General features: G+C 41.8%; 1 protein-coding gene across 3 annotated transcripts; it reads right to left on the minus strand.

The window, feature by feature from the left end:
- On the minus strand, positions 1 to 24,354 carry ZFYVE1 (zinc finger FYVE-type containing 1). 3 transcript variants are annotated; one of them, XM_075844753.1, is made up of 12 exons: positions 24,115 to 24,354; positions 22,485 to 22,984; positions 19,055 to 19,559; positions 11,572 to 11,786; positions 8,346 to 8,452; positions 6,611 to 6,719; positions 5,659 to 5,756; positions 5,442 to 5,559; positions 3,673 to 3,843; positions 1,961 to 2,150; positions 715 to 825; positions 1 to 484 (listed from the first exon to the last, which is right to left on the minus strand). In XM_075844753.1, the coding sequence occupies exons 2-12, from the start codon at positions 22,968 to 22,970 to the stop codon at positions 252 to 254; spliced, it is 2,343 nt and encodes a 780-aa protein (XP_075700868.1). In that variant the 5' UTR covers positions 22,971 to 22,984; positions 24,115 to 24,354; the 3' UTR covers positions 1 to 251. The 3 variants fall into 3 exon arrangements, with proteins under 3 accessions (XP_075700868.1, XP_075700869.1, XP_075700867.1); XM_075844754.1 differs by having other exon boundaries at positions 1,970 to 2,150; positions 22,485 to 24,354; XM_075844752.1 differs by having other exon boundaries at positions 22,485 to 24,354.
- Between the last annotated feature and the right edge of the window lie 1,667 nt (positions 24,355 to 26,021).

The raw sequence follows: 26,021 nt of genomic DNA on the forward strand, positions 1-26,021 counted from the left end.
GTGCATACGAAGTAAATTTTTATTCCAACGTTACAAAGTGCAGATTATATGCTTTTCAGTCTCCTAAACAGAGCACATTTGGTGCCATCTTGTTTAATATGATAACAAAAGTAATAATGATGATGATGATGATGAGAAGAGACCACAGCTGATAGGTCAGAGCATGCATTGGTAAAGACGCCTATAGATGAAGATAGGTTCCATTATTATCTAGCCCTGAGTAGGTACTGAATTGTGAAATATGGCAATGGTTATAGGTCACCAGGTTTCTTATTGCAAGTAATACAGACACGAACAGGGTGATCCCAGCCCCGGGAGGGTACTGATCTTTTATCGCTTGAACAGTCGCCGCAGAAGCCCTGGCCACAGGCCCGACAGTGATGTTTGGAAACTTTGATGTTAAATTCTTTCCTGCAGTTGAAGCAATGTGTGATCTCATGGTCTGGAATCCAGTATGTAGGTCTTGCTGCATCTTTCATTAGGCCTGAAAAAAAAAAAAATTAAAAAAAAAAAAAAAAAATAATAATATTAAAAGTTAAAAAGCTATGAACACGCGCTTATCCCCTGCAAGAACAACATACGCAATCCCTTTTTCCCCTGACATTTGACATTGGGGGACAGTCAGGAGGCCCCCATAGGCAGACGACTTCTGTATGGCCAGCTTTAGTATTGTCCTATTTATCCAGTTAGTTTATTAATACAATCAATTCTTACCTAAAGGAATGTCAATAGCTGTAGCCACTGCTCCCAATGTGTTCTGCACAGCTTCACCAACCTTTCTTGCAATTACAGTTCCCCCTTCATCATCTTCACTGCCATCAGCTACTAAAATGCAAAAACAAAGCAGTCACTTAGCGTTTATTGGCATATGGAGGGGTTATCTCAACACTCCTGCATGGCAACACACACAAGTTATGAGCAAAGGAAGCATAGCAAGACGATCATACTTTTGAAAAATCCTATATTCATCATCAGTCGATAGTGCTTATATTATCCAGTAAAGCCCCCTTCATATATGTCCAGCAAACCAGTTTTGTTACCCTACAGCATGGTACGGAAACACCTGGAGGGAAACTTATACCAGAACTGATCCAGCGCTTTCCAATTGGAGCAGTTTTGGCATCAATTGTGATGTCATATCTCTCCCTATGCCATACGCGAAAACGCTGCATGCAACGTTTTTATGTCCTGCTATGTAATACGATGGACACCGGACCGCTGTCAAAATGCACAAAAATGTCATCAGTTATCTGATATATGTGAACCCAGCCTAACCTGTGTAAATGACTACTACACTCAAAATATTATTTGCTACTTGTAAGGCTATGTTCACACAGGGCAGATAAGCTGCGTAAAAGAACACAGCGTATCCAAACTGGGAGCCGCAGCGAATTCTGGCCGAAAAACCGCACCAAATTGTAGTGCAGTTTTTTGGCCGAAATGTCCACATAAAAAAATCAAAAACGTCCCTCTGCTGTCCTGCATGCCAACCTCCTGGGATGACGTTTCATCCCAGGAGGCTGGCCTGGATGAAGAAGCACAGAATTCTGGGTAAACATAAGATTTATTTTTTTTCCTCCGAGTTGCAATTTTTGCCGCTTTTCCGCCGCAAAAATCTCAACATCTGCTAGTTTTTACGGGGCTTACCAGCAACAAAAAGCGATTACGCAAATACAATGGACATGCTGCGGATTAAAAAAATGCAGCGCAGGTCAATTTCTGAGAAGTTTTTCCTGCTCATCATTTACGCAGCGTGTGGATGAGATTTGTTCAAATCTCATCCACTCTGCTGCTACTGTATTATGCTGAGTTTGTTTAACAGCAAGTTACTATATATATATATATATATATATACCAATAATTTTGTCCACGACCCTATAGAGATATATATATATAGTCACAATATATGTTATCTTTTGCAAACTTTCCTCGGTACACCCAGCAACAGGCAATAACTTACCGGTCTTACCAATGTGTGTTCCTCTCAGGTCATAGCAGCAGTCACATACACGAACTGGAGACAGTCCCCAGCCCCGTTCAGGCACTGGACGGCTTTTAGATGAGCAGCTGTCACAGAAGCCCTCTCCGCAGGCTCGGCAATGATGTTTGGTGTCATTATCTTTAAAAGGAGTTCTGCACTTTGTACATTCCTGTAAAAGTAAACCGCAATATAACCAGTTCATATTAAGATAAATGGGAAACGCACCTAAAATCATCTTCTGATAGGTCATAGAAGGTGCATTTACACACTTTGAGGGTATGTGCACACACACTAATTACGTCCGTAATTGACGGACGTATTTCGGCCGCAAGTACCGGACCGAACACAGTGCAGGGAGCCGGGCTCCTAGCATCATACTTATGTAAGATGCTAGGAGTCCCTGCCTCTCTGCAGGACGACTGTCCCGTACTGAAAACATGATTACAGTTTAACGACACACACAGACATGGAGTACGGCAGCCACAGTCCCATAGGGACTGCGAACGGCTCCCGTCCCATTGACTGCCGTGTACGGCGTCTGTGTGGGAACTGCGCATGCGCCGCTCCCACACAGTCCTATTCGAAATTGGCGCCGTCCGGCGCCATTTTCCTGTGGACCGGAAGTCGCGGCCGGACAGTAATATTACTACTTCCGGTCGCGGCTTCCGGACTTGTGCACATGGAACAGCGGCAGCAAAGGGAGCGGACGGGCCGGAGGGAGCCGCGGCGGCAGGAGCAGGTAAGAGATTTCAATGTATGTTAGTGTTTGTGTGTGTTTACTACTGTATGTAAACCTACTACACTGTGGGTTACCTCAAAAAATGGCGACACACAGTGTAGGAGGTTAAACCTTTCAAACCCCTCGTTTATCCCGGCACTAGCCAGGATAAAGGAGGGGGGGATGCTGAGAGCTCACTAGAGCGAGGGCTTTTAACCCAATGTTGCAATGCTGCAATTTTGGGAACTAGCTCCATCTAGTGACCAAAAATGGGTAGTATTATAAATTAGAATTAATTTATAATATTTCCTGACTATTTCCTGACTCGTGAAAAAAATAAAAAAAATTTGAACCATGTTTAATCACCCACACACTAAATGTTTAATTTTTTAAAAAAAAACATGTTTTTCTGGCAACACATTCCCTTTAAGGATATGCCATAACTTACTGTTTCGTGGGGGTTCAACCACTGTGATTCCCACTGATCACTAGAATCAAAGGGCCGTAGCACACCTAGAGCAGGGCAACCCCTTTTGGATTTTTTTCCCTGTATAGCAACCTTTCTGACCTAGCACTGTGCAGGTATTGCAACTCAGTTCCATTTACTGATTTCTAGAAAAAAAGGTGCCATGGCCTCTCCAGCATGCACAACGCACCTTCTGACCAGCGGAGGTTAATAGAAAATGTAGAATGTGTCGCGGCTCCTTTGTTCCAGAGATCGGTATTAGTCCCTGAGCCCAGATCAGAAAATTATGGCAAATCCTGGTGATAAGTCATCACTTTATTGTTGCGGGAAACAGCCAGCCTGTCACAATGATTATTTTATTTTTTCTCTAACCTGGATTGCATCCACAAGAGGAAACATATACAGGAAAGCATTATATATCTCTTTTGCATCATATACGGTTTTGGCTACAAAATAATGTTTTCAAATGCACCACACACATGAAAATCTGAATCATCATAACCATACCAGAATTAAGGAGTTTGGTTTCCAGTAGGCTGGGGCAATCTGATCAGTCAACCAGGATGTCACTGCTTTTGTAGGTCCAATGCTTAGTTCAGTAACAGACTGGGCCATGAAGTTCATACCATCCAGAAGACGCTGTGCTGCATTGTTGTTATCCTTTAAGAATCCATCAGACTAAAGAAACAAAATTCTACATAAATTTTGAGATGTACATAAATTTCCAATGCATTCCTGATATCCAATATTTTTTGTTAAAACTCGTTTTATTAAACTCAAAGCTTGAACATGAGTATTAGCAATACAATACAAACAAAATCATAAAGACATAGCTTTACACACCAAATAATACAAAAGTACATATATCACTTTCCAGGTTAAGAAATATACATAGTCAAACCATCGTCTAGCAGCCATCTAACATAAGGCTATAGCCTTTCTCATTAGAAATAAAATTTCCCTAAGAAAAATTTGCATATATTTGGACCATTGCCCTTCCTGCAGAAGTCTTGGGCACTGGTTGGGAATTTATCTCGGCCAAAAAGGCCGTAACCTCCTCCCAGAAGGTATTAATATATGGGCAATCCCAGATAAGATGTAAAAAATGTGCATATGGTGCATGGTATCCGTGGCAATATGTATGAGACAGACGACCTATACGATGCAGTCTGATGGGTGAGATAGCATTGGTGAGTTATATACAATTGGGTTAGTTTGTTATTAACTGACGGAGAAACATACGCTAAATGTGACTCCAATGCTACTTCCCAATCCTCTGGTCAGATATGGGATGGCTATTTTCCAGGCTGCTTCCACAGATAACGTTTGGGCTTGTATCTTAGCATATAGCAGATGGGTATATAGCGCAGAAATAATGCCTTTAGGCCATTGTGTTTTAAGAATTCCAATCAACGGAAATGTAGATATAATGGGGCCTTCTCTTTGAAATTGTGAAGCTAGTGCATGTCGAAGTTGCAAGTACCGAAAAAATAGAGCTTGATCTAAATGGTAGTGTTCTTTCAATTGTGTAAATGACGGTAGAATATTATCTTCATATATGTCACATAAGTGCAAAATTTCTCGAGTTTTCCAAAATTCCGATTTGTAGGTGGGGAAAAAAAATATAAAAATCGGGTTATCCCATAACAGTGTTTCTTCCGCCAAGTCCTCGAATCCTCTCAAAGCCTTAGCCGCCTGCCACACCTGATGTGCAAGTTTACGTAGTAACAGTAACCTCCCATGAAACAATGTGGGCTGTTCCAAAATAGGCCATAGAGTCGTCAGTCCCAGTACCCGTCACAAAATAAATTCAGAATAAGGCTCTTGTACCAAGGATATCCATGTTTTTAAATATCCTAGCTGTCCTCCCAGAAAGTATAAGTAAAAATCAGGTAGTGCTAAGCCACCACACATATTAGGACGTTGCAGAGTGGCAAGGGCAAGCTTCCTGCCTGAATTCCCCCATATAAAGATGGTCATTAAAGAGTGTAATTTATTGAAAAAGGCTCTAGGAATTGGGTCACTCGTGTGTTCCAACATATATAAACCTTTCGGTAGAAGGTTCATTTTTATTCTGATATCCAATATTTAAAGTAACAAAACTGTTCTCTATGAGATTTCTACATGTTTCTACAGCATGGAGAAAATGCTGCAGATTGACAAACGCTGTGGCCAAGCTTTTCTTATGTTTACCTGATGGACATAAATGCAGAAATTAGATCTGCCCTAGATGCAACTTAAAGTGGCTCATAAAAATTAGGAAATGAATCACTTACATCTGGCCAGACATGCTGTATCTCTGTGCGCACAACAGTGTCAACCGGATCCTGATTTCCAAACCAGTACTGGCGACTGCGATAGACCACCCCACAGTTTGGACACTCGATAACATACCTACAGGTAGAAGAACAAAACAAGGACAAGTATGAGAAGCCATATCAATTCAGAATTACAGATATTGGTCTAAAGTGTCACACACAGGACACCACTTACCCAGACCAGGCATACTTGGCAAGGCCCAGCCAAGGGGAGTCTGTGGATGCAGAGGTTTTGGGTACTACATTCATCTCTTTCCCACTTTCATAGCAAGCCTGAAAAACAGGGACACAAAGATATCGATACAAGCCCTTAAACCCCCAAATAACGGGAAAAACAAGTACCAATTGCAGTTTTTACTAAAGTGCAATCACTCCAGCTCCTCCATGTGTGAACAAGGTCGAAGAATGTATTATATAACTTTATTTTATTTATATTACTATTCTAATTACAATGCAATAAATAGTTTTCTATTTGGTAGCAATTGTTAGCGTCTTTTGATTTCCATATTCCAAGAGCCATAACTCATATTTTTCCTTTTGCATAGTTGTTTGAGGGAACAATTTTTGGAGTTATATTTAAAAAAATTATTTTATATATATATATATATATATATATATATATATATGCAAATCCAACACTGTTTTGTGATTGTTTTTTTACATTGTTCACCATGCGGTATAAATAATAATATTTTTACTTTACAGTTGTGATGATACCAAATATGTATTTGTTTGTAAAGTTTTGCATAATAAATGTATTTTACATAGACAAAAAGTTTTCTTGTTTTTTTTGTTTTGTTTTAAACCCACTAGGGGACATGAATATGGGATCCTGCGACAGCTTCTATGATACTTTTCCATGCGAATGTATTGCAATGTATTATGCCTGTCGGTCTCACACTGTCAGGCAACCTTAGAGGCCCATAGACACAGCAGGCCTTTGTTAGGCCCTCGGCTGTCATGGAACCCCATTGGTTCACCCTGCAATTGCGCCGACGGGACGCCGATGGTCTGCCAGAGACCACTTAGTTGCCCTGGTCGCTATTGACTGCGGCTTCTAAGACAATTAAACTGGCAGGATCTGAGTTATTGCCGATCCCAGCCATTACAGCGGACCGTCAGCTTACCTTACAAGTAAAAACTCGGTTGTCAAACTGGTGGGAATATCTGCAGCGTTTTGATGCTTCGTGAGGAACTCCTTCCTTGCAGTGATTCATACTGTTCTTACATCCTGCTCTAGAAAACAGGAGAGCAGAATAAGACAGCAGTAACCAGAAACATGAACAGAAATGGAGTATATGCCTATATAGTTTGTATGCACATACTCCATTTACTCCAGTACAATATTGAATATCGTCTCATGAGGACAACCCGTGTCCATATGCTGTATCAGGGCATGTGGATGTCGTTATAGAGGGGAGGGGGGGGGGAATCCAAAAGCCTTTTTAGTGAATACTGTTTTTATGTCCAAAATTCTGTGCTAATTAATTTTATCATATATCTTTATAGTGGTCAGAACATCATGTCTCGGTTACAGAAATCCAAATCCTCCTAATCCCTTCACATTGCCATAAGGTTAAAAGGTGATGTCCCGAATGAATAACCCCTTGTCCGTGTGCCATATTAGGCTATAAGGTGGTTACTGTTTCTGTTCAGGTTAAATATTATTAAAATAAATGCATGACAAGTAAAACGTGAAATGCTGTTTAACCCCTTAAGAATGTGGCTGTTTTGGGCCTTCGGAACGCCGCACTTTTTTCATCACTGCGTTCCGAGAGCTGCAACTTATTAAATTTTCTGTGTGAGGGATTGTTGGTTTTTTTTGCGGGACGAATGTGTGTGTGTGGTTTTTGAATTTTTTTTTACTACTTTTGCACAACATATTAAAAAAACAGTTTGTTTTTGTGGCAACACATTCTCAGAGCCATAACTTTTTCTTTTAGAATCGATGGAGCTTTATGAGGGCTTTCTTTTTGTGGGTCACCGTGTAGTTTTGGTAAGTTTTTGAGACATATAGGACATGTTAATTAACTTTTTTTCTTTTTTTTGGAGCGGAATAAAAAATAAAAAAATTAAAAAAAATGACTGCAATTCCACCATTTTTTTTTTTTTTTACGGCTTTAACTATGCGGGAAAATTAATACATTAGTTCAACAGTACTGGTCGTTGCAGTTGCTGCAATACCAATTATGCGTACTTTTTTAATGTCTTTTTTTCAATAATAAAGCATTTCATAAGGGAAAAACATGTTTTGTTTTTTTTCTTTGGATTTTTTTTCTGCACATTTTATTTAACTTGTTTTTTTCTACATTCCACTATGGCACTTGAACATTTGATAGTTTGATCGCTTACATAATACACTGCAATACTTCTGTATAACAGTGTATCATGCCTGTCAGTGTAAAACAGACAGACAGGCAGTCTATTGGGCATTGCCTCTATACACACATCGCAGACCTGGGGCCTTCTTAGGATCCCCGGCTGCCATGACAACCCATCGGCACAAAGCAATTGCGCCCGGGGCACTGTAGGATGATAGAGCGAGCCCCCTTCCTCTGTCTAACCATTTAGATGCCGCGGTCGCAATTGACTACAACATCCAAGGAGGTTAAACGGCCAGGATCTAGGAGTTATCTCCAATACCGGGCCTTGCAGCAGAATATTAGCTGTAATACACAACTGCCATCTGCTGTTGATGGCAAGACACAGCTCCTGTGTCCGCACTATCCCTGTGCAGTACATTTACAGCGCGTTGTACAAATTACACAGCGCCCTAAATGTATGGCCGATATCGCCAAGGGGTTAAAGCATTACAGGTTTGTCTGCCCAAGCCAGGTACCATTAATATAAGGGGACACTTACCCACAGCTAAGACACAGCAACGAGCAGGTAAAATACTCATCAGGAAAGAAACAGCTATGTGCCATTTGGTCATCGGGTATTTCACCACTAAAGCGATCACTCAATGCCTGGAAAGCAACATCATCAATTATGTATAATATATATCATATATAGACACTAGCTTATGTGTTAAAATGTGTTCAAACACTTTATAACCAGTGATTTTTCATTCACCCCACTATCTGCCCCATTCATGTACTTCTCTGCATATTCTAACTAATGAAGAGGACTGGGCGTCCATTTAAATCCATTTCCTCATATGTACATAACATGTTGACTCTTAGTTGGGGAAAAAAACGCTACTTACCGATCAACGTTTTCACGTCGCACGGCGTTCGTTTACATCCATTACTTAGCTTTGCTGCGCATACTACATTTCCCTGCATGCCTTGCATTCTGTATGAAGCGTGCATGAGGCTCCTCCCGCTAGTCCAGGCGTCTCTTCCATGTTCGTCACCGCCAACATAATGCCCCATCCAGCTCTTCCCATTTTTATTCCATCAACCATGGTAAATAAATGTCTTCTCCCAAGCCCCACCATTTTCCATTATTTCCCTCAGTTTTATCCGGTCTTTTCCAAGTTTTGAATTCTCCCTCTAGTTCACGTCTTTCATTCCGCTCGTCACTGCCGACATGCTGCCCAATCCATTGACTTCCATTATCATCCCACCATCTGATGCAGAACACAGATGATGTTCTAAAAATATAGGTGACACACACAGGCGCACTACCTGCTATTATAGAAGATAGAAGACTAACACACACGGGCACAGTTGAGGAAGAGGATATCCCAGATACGATACGTCACCAGGGAAGGAGGCTAATAACGTGATCTCAGAAGTCACGTGACGAGAAGGAGATCGGAGAACAGCAGCAAATTGCACTACTTACTACCGAAGTAAGTAGGGGGCAGTGGAGAAAGAATGGCAAAATAAAAATATATAAATCGGAAAACCCCTTGAAGTTATTTCAATATATATATTTTGAGGGAACCAGTCAGCAACTTCGGGCATCAGAATATACCGACAGATGTTCTGATTACACTAAACTGTTTTTTACTCTAGAGTGCTGCTGCCTTTTAGAGAAACCATAGTTTGAACACTGGCTTACGTCCAGTGTTAAAGACGTATTCTCATCTCGGACATTCATGTCCGTTAGATGTGGGTCCCACCTCTGGGACCCGCACCTATCTCTAAAACATGGCCCCCTAACTCCCATCCTGCTGTCAATGATCCCCAGCCACGGAGTTAAGAGGTGGCAGGGAGTACAAAAACAGGCAAGCTTGCTGAGCTGCGGTATTGACAATGCATTAACAGGTTGCTGGTCACCCATGATTTTTTATTTATTTTTTTAATTTAGGAATATTAATATTTTCATGTATGTAGACTAATAACAATGGGATGACTGTGCAGAGACAACCCCTTTAATTAAGTAGGCCAAGCCAATGGGATCAATGTGAAATTTTATGAGCCAGATATGTTCCTAGTGAGATTTGATACTTCACACCGCCCAATCCTCTAGGCTGGTCGTACTAATGGCGCAGAAGAATGCAACTCCCGCCTTATTTGTTTATTCTCAAGTTTTATCACTATTTTACTCAGTTAATAGTTCTGTAAAACCCAATTCACATACATGATACCATATTTTGTGCAGTCTTTTAAACCTTTATAGAATGCAAAGAGGATCATGGTATTCCATCAACCATATAAAACCCTGTGTTCTTTAGGTAAAATAAAAATTATATATTTTTTTTCTTGTAAAAATTAAATGCTAATTGTTTACATCGCGTAACATTGCCACCTATTAATGGGTACGATAATCCAACTTAAAAGTCCACAGTATAGGTTAATGGTATTAGTACAACCAATAATGCATTGCTTGCATTAATGGTGAACACATGCATTATATATCACCTCATCTGGAGAAACACAGACTAGTTTTCATTACAAAGTAGAATCCATTATTTCTGCCATACATGGGTGATGTAATTTCTTGCTTTTGTGCCCTAGTGTTCTTCTGACAGCACTATAGTTTGTGTGTGTCAGAGGGTAAACATCATTTTGGTTGGCGGTACCAGTCACAATAAACACAAAAGGGGTTTGTAGCTCTTTTCATTCTCCAACCTTTGAAACGCCAATAATAGACTGGTCACAAATAAACAGCTTGAGGTGATATAGCGAGTTCTCACCACTCCAGGTGGCTTCGGAAAAAAAGTGTTCGAGTCGTCCGGTCCCTGTCCCACACTGGCATGCTGAATGAACACTCCTTATCACAGCGGCTGCTTCTACGGGTGCCCGTTACCAGTCACAACCCCCATAATACATTTTTCTCTTCATTTCTGATTTTTTTGCCGTTTTTTTTCCTTTATTTTTATTTTTCAATCTTCATTTCTCTTCTCTCTATTATTGATTCCTTCCCTATATTTTACATAAACAAGGGAGACCCTAGTAGTGATTTTTTTATGTGTTGTTTCTGTCTTGATACTATATGACCATGTTCTTTTCTTTGTTTCTAACCATGTTCTTTGTCTTACTATCCGACCCACCAATTGACCAATGTTACCATGTGCCAGATTATACTACTTATTAGAAATAGAGATTTTAGTGTTTTTTCCTAGAATAATTCATGTTGACATAGCAGTACCCAGAATGGTTGCCATATCACAAGATCTTGAACGTGGTTACCAACGCAACTAAAAGAACCCCTTTTTTTTTTTTACCAGATTCGGGTATATGCAACTGCAAATATGAAAAAAAAAAACAAAAACATAAAACCAATACAAACCAAACGTTTTATACTAACCAGTCTATTGTATTCTTTTGCCATTTGCTCTCTCCGGATTTCTTTTCTTCTCCATACAAGTTCATTGCTTTAAGATTAGTTCATTGCACTACTACAACAATATGACCATATGATTGGAGATGTTAACATGGAACAATGAGGTCCTGGATGAGACATCCATAGAGAGAGCAATTGGCGGAAGAATAGAGAAAAGGAGAAGCAGCGGACAATTCTAAGGATAGCCTCAAAAGTTCAAGAAAACTGCAAAATATTTCAGAAAAGTACATTACAGATATGATTTGTTTGCTATGACCTACAGATTAGGCAGCGTTTTTAAGCACGGAACCCCTTTAACAATCAGACACCCACTACTGTTTGGGAATTGTTGACTTTGCTGTACATTTACCTTCAAAGCCTTGTAGATGACCCCAGGGTGACGGGAAGATCGTGTGGTATTGGTCTCCAGCTGTTGCTCAATTGAACGTCTAAGACCTGAGAAGTCAGTGGGTGGGTTATAGGTGCGAGTTCCTTTATAGTGTATGGAGCTGAAGGCTTCTGGGAAACGACCAAGCCTACGGAACCGGTCCTGAATTACCTTCTCTGGTATTTCAGAGGCCTTTTCTACAAGAAAGTAGAAAGAGTTGTTACTCCAAACAAACACTATCTTTGCAAAAACTATATCAATCAAGTACGGGGGGAATCAGTTGATTAATTTTTTATTTATCCCAGAAACTACGCATTTCAGGACTGCTAAAGTCCCTTCCTCAGGTAAAAGAGATACATGAATACTGACAATCCTATAAGTATAAATATAATGCTACAAGAGGCATAGTAAAAAGTGGTAAGTAAATATAGTCTGTATGGTGACTGCCAAGAGATAAGAACCACCCCACCCAATGTTCTGCATAAAGAAATAAAAGCAACTTATAGAACCATTGGTTTAAATGGAATATCTCATGTATTAGAGTTTAATTTATTAGATGGAAGTCTGTAGAAGACAAATAAAGTGCCTGTTCTGTTTTTAAAATGTTGTAGCTATTTATTTTAGATTCTTAAAAACGTTCCTGGGGCGGCCACTTTCTTACTGTATAGACAGTACAGCAGGGTGTGTGCACTTTATTGCAGCTGAAATGAGTGAGTTTATTGACAGAGACACGGTCAAAGATTAATAGAGTCTCCAGAAAGTGATGCTGTACAATCCCCACCCCCCACCGGAGACTAGGAAGTGACAGGGGAGGTCTCAAATAGTACTATAGAGCGGTTTTTAACCCTCCCATCCATGCTCAAACGATAATGACTACTCTGCTCATTCTTTCCCAGTATACACAGCAAAGTGAGCTGCAGAAAACAAAAGTGTCTGACCATTGTATGTTCTCTAGAGCCCAGTGTGAAAACTGTTTTTTTTCCCTTTCTTTCACGTATAATTCTGAAGACCTTTAACACTGTTCAAGTGAATTTGCATAATATTAAAGTAAAACGACATAATGCACTGGCTTTCTTATGGACTTTTATGTATGAATTCATGTATCAGTAATTTCTTATTGTAGATGCTGATCTCCATGGCAGGTAGAAACCCACAAAAGGCACCCCCTCTCCACAAGCACTGGAACTTTAGCGAACAAAGGGGGGACGAATAGGCCCCAGGTTCTCCTACAAAAAATGGGAAGGTGATTATGGAGGCACGCTCCTGACTCTCCTGCCGCAACTTGAGGAATATGATGAAGGCTCTGTTCTTATATCGGTTATACTACTCCCTTCTTCTTTATAAACTTTCGAGGGTGCGATGTGATATTGACAGGAATTAATCCCTTTAATGAACACTATTTGCAAAGGTAATTAAATTTTTTATTTTTGATGCATTGACACAATAAGAAAACCGGTTCCACAAGTGCACACAGCCTTAAAAGCTGCAACCTGATTGGGTGCCATGGGTCAGTCCTCCAATGATTAATATATTTTCACAGTATTTTTCTTATTACTGGAGATGACAGGGAATTCTGGTTTGAAAAACCTTGTTAAATAAGTATTTTATTATTAATGTCTTGGTATATACTTTAAACTGTTTCTGAACCCCAAAAAACTAGTCAAGGGAATTCCAACCATGTACCTCCAAAGCAACAATAATTAAAGGTAGTGAACAAAATTGATCAATTTATATCATGACACTGTCGATTAGTAATGTAGATAATGGTCTTGTTTAGAGTGCGGAGAGACTCCTTTTCGTCAATTGCCTCAGCCACATCATAGAGGTTGTTCAGGATTAGAAAACCACGGCTGGTTTCTTCCAGAAACGGCACCACACCTGTCCACAGGTTGTGTCTGGCTCAGCTCCATTGAAGTGATTAGTATTGAGCTGCAATACCACACACAAACTATAGACGGGTGTGGCACTGTTTTTAAAAGAAAGCAGCCTGTTTTTATAATCCTGTAAAGATTAGCATGGCAGTAGGGCATAAAGGGGGTTGAGCATGTGATCTCCAAATTCTGAAGACTGGAAAGAGGGTCAGAAATATGCTTGCTGCATATAGAAGAGGCACGCTGCAACAATGAATAAGGGAGGAAGAAGGCTATGACAGAAGAATGGTCTAAGGGCACCATTTGTAGCCATTAGACAGGTGGCACATACAGCCCCCCTAGGATACATTAACCATGTTGAGAACATTGGCTCTAAACAACTCCAGAGAGCACAGACTTCATATTCTTTGTCCTTGGTTCTCTAATATCTGAAACTAAAAGCCTTGTAGTAAAAAAGATGGAAGAAATTATTTCAGGATTCTATTAGTCAATGAACAACAAAAGTGACAAAGACAAATTGGAATGTAAGAACGTCACAATGTACAGGTCAAGCCAGGTCCGCGTTGGGATAATTGGGATTCTGTAGAATATCATTGATGCACCTGTGTGTTACATGTGCCAGCGATCAGTAGTCACAGGACACGGGTGAATACATGTTGGAACAGAGATGGGACCCAGAGACAACAACAGAGAGTGACCACCTAGCGGGTGTCACAGTTTTAACACATATCTATGTACATCATCCTTGATCTAGAAGTTTAGGCTTCCGTAAATTTATGGTGGTGTAGAAAACTTTTACATTTATACCGAACTTTCTAAACGGACAAGAAAATAAATTATTTCAGAACATAACGATAGAGTAAAATCTGACGAGACACAATAATATATGGTCAGTCAGAAAACCAGCTATCCAGTCACAGTATGCAATTATGCGTCAAACGGTTTATGGTAAAAATAAAAAAAAAGGAAAGATTTATTTTACAAATTAAGAGGGGTCGTCTCACAAAGACTATTCCTGCCCATAGAGCATATGAACGTTATAGACGGGTCGTCCATTCTAGCCTTCCTGTGATGAGCTAGAGTGGAGTCCTCTCGCTCTGGAGGACTCAAGCGGACTATGTATTACATGGAAGGCCATCACTTGAATAGCCGCTATGTAATACTACATTTTGTTCTGAAGCAATTGCTGCAAGGGAAATATATAATAGATGAAAACCTCCTCCGGCAAGAACAGCTGTATGCAGAGGTTTGAGAAGACAGACTTGCCACGATAGCAGTGACTTCCATCTGAAAAGCAGTTGTGTTCATGAGACAACCCCTTTAATTTGGATCATGTAATTCTAAGGTTCCATACTTTTATTAAAATAGGCCTAAACTAAAAGATCACTAGACATGACAACTTTGTTATATATACTCCATGCTGATCTGACACTGCTGGATTAGTGTGCGTGTGTGGGGGTTGTCTAGTGTCCATGGGAATAAACACCTCATCCATATATTTATATATATAGATGGGGATATCAATATCATATCAGATATCAGTATAAAGTCTAATTTTACACAACGGTCTAGCGGTTATACTTGCTCATTTGATGAAGCAATAACCTGTTGGCAGACGTATAAATTATTGCATTAATGAGGGATTGGAGTAAACAAGTAATTTCTTAGACATAGTACTATAGTTAGTCATTTCCTCTGCTGTCAGCAGTGAAACTTTCATGGAAATCACTCTTAGGCCTAATGCACACGGCCGTGCCCATAATCGCGGCCGACCAACATCCGTGGGCCGCATTTTCGTGCCATGCTCCCACGTCTGTCCACATCTGCATAAGAGGTTCCAACAGGCGCTGTTTGTTTCCACCATGTGACGGTGCCAGGGCTTCCGGTATTCTTGTTGTTTTGTTCCTATGACAGAGCAAAACAACGGTACCTGGACTGCAGATGTGAACGCAGCCTTAAAAGGGAGCCTGTCAGCAGTTTTGAAGCCTAAAATCTGCTGACATGGTGATATAGGGGAGGGGAAGGGCATTTTAAATATACCTGTTTTCTGAGTCATGCAAGTTACATTACCAAGAAACGGGCGTTCGATTCCACCGGCGCGGCAGTCGCAAGTGCCACTCTCTACACTGAGTGATGGCTCTAACGGACAATCAGGAGTCCGCTAAAGCCGTCACTCAGAGCAGAGGGGCGGGGCGTTGCAGGAGCACATCAAATCCCGCCTCAGTGGCAATTGCGATCAGCGCACCGGGGGAATTAAACTGCTTTTTTTCGGTCAGGCAACTTGCATGACTGAGACAAAAGGTATGTCTTAAATGCATCCCCCCCCCGCTCTCCTTTCTCGCTCTGTCAGAAGTTATGAGACCTCAGAACTGCTGACAGATTCTCTTTAAAGAATATTTGCATGCTACCTTAAAGAATGAAACTATATGGTCCCTTCACGCCTCTACGCGGCCTATCCCTCAGTCTCCCCACTATGTTTCCGGCGGTTGTGGAGCCATAGGTACCATGCACCATATTTGGAGGTCTTGCTGCACCGTTCGCTCTTTCTGGAGTTCTGCATGCTCTCTTGCTGCAGTAGTTCTGGAGGCCTCATTCCATAAAATTAGTCTTTTGTTTATTGGGGGCTAAACCCGCTAGGATGGCGTTTAGTATATTCAAACCAATTAAATTAATTTTATTAGCTGTCCATATCCATATCGCTTTTAAATGGAAGTCGCCTAATCACACATTGAACAAAGTCAAGGCCACAATAGGGCCTTATTTACACGAGCGTAGTTCACGTGCGTGAAAATCACGCGCGTTGCACGGACATATATTAGTCAATGGGGCCGTTCAGACATTCCATGATTTTCACGCAGTGTGTGTCCGCTGCGGAAAACTCACGACATGTCCTATACATGGGCGTTTTTCGCGCATCACGCACCCATTGAAGTCAACCCACAGCACATGGAAGCACTTCCATGTGTCGCGTGTGATTCGCGCAACAGTAGTTCAAGAAATGAAGGGAAAGATAAAACCACCTCCTTAGAGTTTTTTGCGCGTTGCAGTTCCGTGTGTCATAAGTGTTTTGTGCGTGGATGCGTGATTTTCACGCATATGCCATCCTTATGACATGCGGTTTTGAGGTTCAGAAAAATAAATGAAGGAAGTGGTTTTATTTTTCCCTTCATTTCTTGTTCTACAATTGCGCGAATCACGCGCAGCACACGGAAGTGCGTCCGTGTGCCGCGGGTGATTTTCATGCCCCCATTGACTTCAATGGGTGCGTGATGCGCGAAAAACGCACAAGTATAGGACATGTCGTGAGTTTTACACAGCGGACACACGCTGCGTGAAAATCACGGACTGTCTGAACGGCCCCATTGAGTTACATAGGTACGTGCGAAAAATCACGCGCGTATCACGGGCAGGAAGTGAGTGACGTCACAGCGTGATCTCTCGAGAACACGCTGTGTCTGCACTGCCAGAAGCTGGGCGTTCTGAAGAGAAGTGGATGATACTTCTCGTCAGAACGCCCAGCTAGTAAAAGAAGTAAAAAAGGCCCGATGTACGCACATAATACACACCCACTTGGACTTTAGAAAGCCTCATTTGCATAAATACAAAAATGGTCATAACTTGGCCAAAAATGCTCGTTTTTTTAAAAATAAAAACGTTACTCTTATCTACATTGCAGCGCCTATCTGCTGCAATAGCAGATAGGGGTTGCAAAATCTGGTGACAGAGCCTCTTTAACCTCAAAACCGTGTGTCATAAAGATGGCATATGCGCAAAAATCACGCAGCCATGCACCAAACACTTATGACACACGGAACTGCAACGTGCAAAAAACACTGCGTTTTTTGCGCGCGCAAAACGCACACGTTCATGTGAATTTCGCCTTAATAGAATCCATATCTATAAGGAGATAGAAGTTATATGAACTGGTACAGTAGATATATAATAAAATATGGCGGACTTGGTTGTCTTCCTCTCACTCTTTGAACCTACAATATGTTTCCCTATGAGGAATACTCTTTTCATAGTCAAATGTGGACCATCTTTATGTATATGGTGCTTATACTGAAGTAATATTGCTGTGAACTTGTACTGCTGATCTTACAATTTCCATTGTGGAGATTTCTACTCCTCTCTTGTTCTGTACTTTTCCCTCTCATTGTTTTTTTCCCTCTCTTGACCTTTTTACGTTGTCCTTGATGTATTTCTGCATTTACTGGCTCTCGGTTTGCTTATAAACCAATATAGACCTTTTGAGACTAAATTTTACAAATAAAGAAAATCACCAGTAAATACAAACCCGGGAATCCTCAACTATGGAATTGCCAAACATTCTATTCAACCATTTCCTAATGGTAAATCTTAGTAGTATATGAGTGATGTATCGCCAGATAAATAGGTTTTTGCTCATTTTTATACTGTGCGACTCTGTGACTCAGACGGGCGGTGCGCATCTCGGGCATGAAAAACTGGCGTTTCTCAAGTCCGAGGTGCATCCGTGCTCTGCGCTGCGGGACGAGATATCACGCATCCTCCATAGATTAGTCTATGGTGGGATGCGAGAAAAAATAAGACATGTCCTATTTTCTCACGGACCCTTCACGCGGTCCGTTGAAACAACGGCCGAGTGAACGGCCACATTGAATTATATAGGTTCGTTGTTTCAACGGCCGTCACACGGAAGGTTAGCACGTGTGAATAAGGCCTTAGTGTTTCCCAACAAGGATTCCCTGATCCCTAGTCAGGGGTTCTCACTTTTAAAGTAGGGATGGAGTAATTTCATCCTGCCCAAAGATGTTTGAAATAGTAGTCAACAAATCTCACACAGTATATAAAAATGGGCAAGAATTAAGAACGGATTTACCTGCCCCTACACCAAGCTTTGAAGGGGGAAGGAGGAGGGGTTCCCTGGGAGTGGAAACATTATTCAGGGGTTCCCCCACACTGCTCTAGGTAGAGAATCATCCATTAAAGCTGTAATTTGGTCAATGTACTATACATTGTCCATCTTACATTATATTGGACAACAAAAACTGGAGACATCATTTGCTATTAGGAAATTAAAAAAGTGTGTGGCATTACGGTATAAATTCTTTTTAGATTGCCACTACCAACTCCATCAAGGATTGCCAAATCACCGACTGAGTCACTCAATAAATTCCTCTTGTATCTACCCAATTGTATTCAAATAATGTCCAAAGTAATTTTGGGGACTTGTACATAAGAAAAAATTACATTCTTATAATATCTAATCTTTACATGTGAAACCTAGCTCTGAAATAAGATCTCAATATACAGAATTAGGCCTCATGCACACGACTGTAAGGGTTTTTACAGATCCGCCCATAGACTTCTATGGACGAGTCCCTGACGCAATTGTGGACAAGAAAGGGACATGTTCTATATTTTGCAGATAATTTCTACAGCACGGACACACATCCATAAATATACGGAAAGGTGTCCTTGGCCAACAGAAGTGAACGGGTCCGCAATTTCATCCGTAATTACGGATAAAAACTGCGGTCATGTGTATGGGGCCTAACGCTGTAGAGAGATCAATTTTATACTAATACTTTGGGTAAAACTGAATTATTTACCTGATCCCAACAATTTGGTGTGTACAGTTTCATGAAAGATGATGACTCCAGGTCCCAAAGTAGAAAGTGGCACATCTAAACCACAGCGTGCAGTGGTGGCTTTCAGCTCTTTCGTAAAATGTTTCAAGTAGGCTTCAGAGGCATCACCAAGGAACTTGAATAGATCATTGTGCAAACGATCTGCGTGAGTTCTATAGACAACTAGATCTGAAATGGCTAAGACTTTAAGAAGCAACCGAGTTCTCTGACTCAGGTTGACAGTGGCTCCGAGCAGTCCTTCTGTGTCAATAACTACAACTTTATGGACCGGATCAAATGCTGCCCATACACCTACGGTGCAGGACTCTTGAGCAGGAGAGGTTTTGAAAACTTCACGTCCATAGAAGAACGTGTGGTTAAGAGTGTGTGATTTACCATCACCGGTGTTTCCAAAAATTGAGACAACTTTTAGTAAATCTTCAGGATTACAATCCAGTTTTCTCAAGAAATCCTCTTCATCTTCCACCTATAGTTTCAAAAAGATCAAGAAAAAGGTTAATTTAAAAAGAAAAAAAGTTGATGGCTTGTATATATATGCAGACTTGTATAAATGTATTTTAAAAAACATTTGGGGAGATTTATCAAAAATGGTGAAAAAGTTAATGTGGATGAGATGGCATTATCCAAAGGGTGTCTGAAAATATGAGAACCAAAATTTTACGGCCCCCCACGTGTAGGCTCCATCGGCTATCGATGTACAGAGATATTCTTCCCTAGAATCAATCGCAAGATTATTATATTTTTTAAAATCGAAGGCATACGGAAGTACAGTAGAGTGCCTACGCATCTCTATTGCAGCGCTATACAAATTGAAGCCATGTACGTGAGCCCTTTGCAAAAAGTAGGTGGCAGATGGAGGGGCTTTACAGGGTTTGTTTGAAGTCTGTAACCATAGAGAAATAGGTCTGCATATGAGTTGTTGACACAAAATGATAGGAGATGGTATTTTTAGATGCATTGGAGCTAGAAGAAAATGGTTGCAATGCCCTAGGAGGCTACTTTCTGGGATGTTTGGCATTTACTTCTATGGTGTATTAGCTATGCCAGTAACTAGTTCTAAAACGGTCATTAAAGGAGTTTTCTGGGCATTTTATATTGATGATCTATCCTAAGGATAGGCTATCAATATCAGATTGGTGGGGGTCAGACTCCCGAAACCTCAACCGATCAGCGGATTGATGAGGCCGCGGCATTCATCACCCCGGCCGTTTCTCAGTTTACAGGCACAATGTCGTATACATCCGTAGTGGCCGTGCCTGGGATTGCAGTTCCGGTCCCATTTAAATGATCTACGGATAGGTATGGAGCTGTGCCTGGTAAATACTGAAGAGGCCGCGGCAACAAACGCCGCGGCCCCTTCAGCCAGCTGATCGGTGGAGGTTCTGGGGGGTCGGACCCCACCAATCTGATATTGATCACCTATCTTAAGGATAGGCCAACAATATAAAATGCCCGGAAAACCCCTTTAATGTAGAAGTTGCTATTGATTCTGAAAAATGTGCAATAAAGTGTTAATTTTAATTTAAAAAAAACTAAACTTTCACAATGAATTATTAGAATTTTATAAACTGTGCAAACAGGAGACCAGGGTAATTCTACTGAGCTATCCCTGGCACACAGAGCTCGGGGGACTTCCTCACCACTGAGATATTTCAGCTTCAATCTAGTAATAAACGTCAATAGCTCTAACCTCTGGAACGTCCTGATGAGGGTGTTTTCACATGTGCTAGTTTTGTGGCTTTTTTTTTTTTTGCTGCAATATGTGCAAGATCAAGGCAAAAAAATGATGTGGTTATGTAAAACCGCTGTGTTTATTGTCGTGATTTTGCAAAAAATTGTGGCAAAAAAATAAAACACACGACAAAACCGACACATGCGAATACACCCTTACAAACATCTGCACACAGTGAGGCTAGGTTCACATTACATTTTTGTATCCTGTTGAAATGTACAATTTTTTTATATCTTTTTTTTTTTATTGATGGTACAACAGGATACCTAAATTGCAGGATGCCTACTACAGGATGCCTATCTTGCCTATCTCTCGCATTAGAAACCAATAGGTCCGTTAACGGATTAATTTTTTAGAAATAAAAATCCCCCAGAAACTAAAGTTTTTTCCACAAACAATAACTACACTTTACCTGCGGGACATCTTGGCATTCTGTTCTGTTTTTTTCATGTAACTTCTATACAGAGGCAACTGCTGGTGGTGGACCATTTATCAGCAATAACAGTGCTACATTAAAGGACTTTTCTTGGGATTTTACATTGATGGGTGGGGGTCTGACCCCTGGGATTCTCAGGATCAGCAGAACGAAGGGACAGAGGCTCCACTGCAGTACCGGACACAGCATCACCCGTAGGCGTGTGTCTGTGTTTGGTACTGCAGCTCAGACCCACTAAGCCAGTTTACTTGAAAGGGCTGAGCTGCTGTTTCAAGTATTGCAGTGAAGGGGCCACAGCGCTCCAGCGAGGACTACTGCCCCTTTATTCCTATGGTTGGGGGTTGGAGCCACCCTTTATACATTGATGGCCTGTCCTAGGAATAGGCTATGTAAAACCCCAGAAACCCCCTTTAATGAAGGACGAGGGGAGAGTTCTTTTTACTTATAATCAGACGCATCCCACGGTCAGAGCGATTGATTCCAATAGCAAATTGTTGAAATTATAGCCAGCCTTAAGGTCCATTTACACAGGCAGATATACGTATCAGCGATCTACGATACGATTGCTGTAAGCGATCGAATAGCAATTATAGACAAGTATTTACACACAATGGATCGGTCTCAATTTATCCTTTGGTCGCCTATTTAACAACGTCATATATCTGCTTCATGTTTACATATCACAATGTGAGAACAACCAACGATTATTTTTATGTTGGCATAAATGATTCTGTGTACAATCAACAAGCATTTTATTGCCAGTCAAGAGTCACTACACCTATTCACATTAAAGGGGTATTCCAGTTGTTAAGAGTTTTTGACCAGTTTTCACCTATGCACTAGATAAGTGATAACTGCAAGATCGTTGGGAGTCCAACCGCTGGGATCCCCACCGATTGCCATAATGGAGCGGAGGCTGCGCATATTCGATGCCACTTTATTCAAAGTCTATGGGACTGACAGAGATAGACGAGTACAGCGCTTGTCTATCTCCATCTGTCCCATAGACTTTGTCTGGAGCGGCGTGTGAGCTCCATTCAAATGGGGTGAACGGGACCTCGCGCTTTGGCGATCCATCCCATTCACATACTGGTCGATAAATTGGCTTGCAATAAATTGAGAGTATTGTCTCTAATGGGGACAGGGAGTGATGTGAGCGATAACAATATGTATACAGCGCTATGGAATATATTGTTGATGTATAAGCACCAGGATATAAATACCTGAATTTGCTCCGTTTCATCCACAAGTAGGAAACTGACAACTTTTTCGGTCATCATCTTTTTCTGTGTCTCGTCATCCACCTTTGCACCTTCCTGAGGTTCAGGGCTCTTTATGGTTTGGTAAAAAGTTACTTGATGCTTTCGTTTGTTCCCCCCAGAGTGGGTACGCTTTTGACAGTCGGCACAGAGATCAATTTTGCAAGAGAGACACCTTAAAGCTGCCCGAGGCCTCGCTCCCGTGGTACTGCCGTTGCTGGCGCCTTTACAAGAGGAGCAATATGGGACGTAGCCAAGTTGTATCCGTGTCCGCTCGTGGTTCTGAAGTCTCTCTTGCTTGTGCAGAACTTCCTCACACTGTTGGCATTGTAACGTCTTACACTCATCACACTCAAACACGGCTTCTTCACTTCCAGAACATGCAAAACTCTCCTGGCACATCAAACCCGTCATGATAGTTTTATCACCAGCGGAGCCCTGGCTACTCATCTTCTATCTATAAGCTAAAAGCAAAGACCCTCCTGAATCTGGAAAGCTAGTGTTAAATTTACTAAATAAAGAAAAACTACTCTAATAAAAATACAGTTTCTCGTGCTACTAAATCAGGTTTATTGCACAATATTTACATTAAAATTGAAAAATGTGCCTCAAAAATAAGCCAGGGCTCATAAGTCAGTAGTAAAGTAGGGTCTTTGCAGACACTTCATTATCAAGCGGCCTCAAAATACTAAATGCCCAACTGTGATATAGAACAGCACTTATCCTGCCCAGCGGGGGGTAAAATAGGTTTTCTGTATCCTACTGGCACATTAGACAAAGATTACATCTGGTATAAACAAAGTGTTGAAATCTTGCCACCTGAGATACTGCTTCCTGTTATGTCACCTGATGTGTCACCGGTCAAATATTCCAGTGTGACCAGGAAGAATAATAGGGCCTGGAAGGGAGACCTCGATGACTACTATTCAACGTAAACAATGATGTCTGTAATATAAGACCCCTCAACCGAGCAAAGTCATTCGAAAACTATGGGGGTTATACATAAAAACTGGTGTATTAATGTGCCCGATGTTCGTGCCCCTTCCAGAAGACAGATAATCTACAGATCCAGTTCTATTTATCAAGAAAGTCTCTAAACAACTAAACAAATAATATTTAAAGGAAATTGCTACAAATAAAAGAATATTCTGAACCTATTAGAATCTTATATATGGAAGATCAGGGTTCCAGGAGATCTTCTGGGGTCACACTGTAACAACAGGGATCGACTCAAAGGTCACTCTAACCAAATGGGTATGGTCTTGAGGTCACTCTTCCAAAAAAATGATCTAGTGAGGGTCAGTGTTGTAATAGGGATCTTCTGGGATCAACTGTTTTCGGGGAATTGTTTCAGGAGTCTAAATAGAGGTCTTCTTGGGACAATGTTCCAGATCTCCTGATGAGTTATCCAAGATGTCAGAATCCTGCTCCCCTTAGATGCCTAATGTCCTCAAGGAACCAATATACAGCATAATAAATAGTAGGGTGACAAGGTGCAGCGGAGAAGTCGGGTCTGCAGGAAAGTGGCGGATCTGACGCAGGAGGTCAGGAGACATGTACGAGGGAAGGACAGATGATAAGAGGCTGGAGGTACCTGGGGTGGTCCTGCTCAGGAAGACACTACAGGCATCTATTGTTTATATACAAGCCGGCATCCGGCAGTGACTCAGGAATCACACGGCAGCTGCTCCCGGACACCCGACAGGTCTACAGACGTGACCTAAGCCGTGACCCGCGGAGACTGTTATGACAACGGGCTTCTCTCCGCTCCCGGGTCAGCTCCCCGGTGACTCCTGACACGGTCGTACCTAGAATGGAGTTGCTCCTGGTAGGTATGATGACGTAGGAGTCACATGCTATAAGATGGTCACATGACTCTTCTCTGCAATTTCCTTGCTGTTCCGTGCTCGACCTACAGGACGGGGCCGCGTTATCACTGAATTGTAAACAACTTGTTGTATAAGGAAATGGTGGGGGAGGACGGGTGCTTCATGGGTTAATGTGCTGGACGGGGGCAGGTTCTGAGGGGTTATTGTGCTGCAAGGGGTAATTGAAGGGTTAAGGCGTAGTATTGCTGCATATTTTGTGTGTTGTTTGGGGTGGGGTGTTAGTATGGTTCGTATGATGTACGTAGTGGTGTTGAAGGGGTTAATGTGCTGGAACTGGTTTTAAGTGGTGGTGTACTGGGGGTCTGGCGCATTGTAGGGTTCGGCTATATTCACGACGTGTGCGAAATTGGCCGTGTAAAACATCTGGGACCTGTTTTCGCGGATCCCTCATAGATTTGAGTTTATTGAGGGATCCATGAAAATGCCAAAAATAGGACACGTCCTACTTTTTCAGGGGCCCTTCACATGACCCGTTAAAACAGCGGCCGCGTGAATAGCCCCATAGAAATACGTGCAGCTGTGTGACGGTCGTTAAAAAAAATATATACGTAGATCTGAATAAGCCCTTAGGCTGCGGCTACATACAGTTGCCTTTGTGCTTGTTGAATAGGACTTCTTTCTCCTTGATATTGTGTAACAGTCCCAAGTTTGTACATCAGCGAGCAGTCCCAGCCTTAAAGGGGTTTCACGACTTCCTAAAAATAATAGCCACATCCATTTACGCTGTACGGGACTGACGGAGGTGGCCAAGCGCTATACTCCGCTATTTCCGTTAGCCCCATAGAGAATAAATGGAGCGGTAGTGTTCACCGATCCATTCAAACGGGAGTTGGGACCTTCCTAATCACCGGGGGACCCAGTGGATGGACCCAACGCGATCATACATTTATCACCTATCCTGTGGTCAGGCGATAAATTATTTTCGTGGGACAACCCCTTTAGTAGTCCCCTGGCACGTCTTGTTTACCCCGGCAGATATCACATGGACACATGACTGCACAGCCAATAGGTGGCCACCGCGGTGATGTCAGTATATAAGGCACATGTCACAAATGCAGCCAAGATTAGTATAACACATGTTATTTTGGGAGCACTGGACGCAATATTTAGTGGACAGAGAACCCATTTAAAGGTGTGTTTTTCCAATCTCATAAAGTGATGGCATGTCGCTAAGATATGCCATGACTTTCTGATCGGTGGGGAACTGATTGCTGGGACCCCTACGATCCTGAGTGTAATATCCACGGCCGCGGACCGTCGGCATTACTCACCCCTCGACGCCCGCAGCCATGGACTGGAGAGCGCTGGCCCGCATCTCCTCCCCAGGAGCCGCCAGCGCTCACTTCCGCAACACTGCTGTGTCCCGTTGGGAGCCTTAAAGAGCAAGTGCGCGCACATGTAAAACATCATTAATTAGCCCATGATCACCCTGGACTATAAGAAGGGCTCTGCCCTTTTACTCCTTGCCTAAGCGTTGTTTGTATTCTTCTGTTTGTCTTGCAAATGGTCTCTTAGTCGTATCCTGTTCCCTGTGTTCCCGTGCCTTGCTACCTGTATCCCGTGCTGCATTTGTTCCTGTGTCACTTCTAGTGTTGGAGTCGTATTGTGCCGT

Source organism: Rhinoderma darwinii, chromosome 12 (assembly GCF_050947455.1).
Source record: "Rhinoderma darwinii isolate aRhiDar2 chromosome 12, aRhiDar2.hap1, whole genome shotgun sequence".
In the NCBI taxonomy this organism is placed as follows: Eukaryota; Metazoa; Chordata; class Amphibia; order Anura; family Rhinodermatidae; genus Rhinoderma; species Rhinoderma darwinii.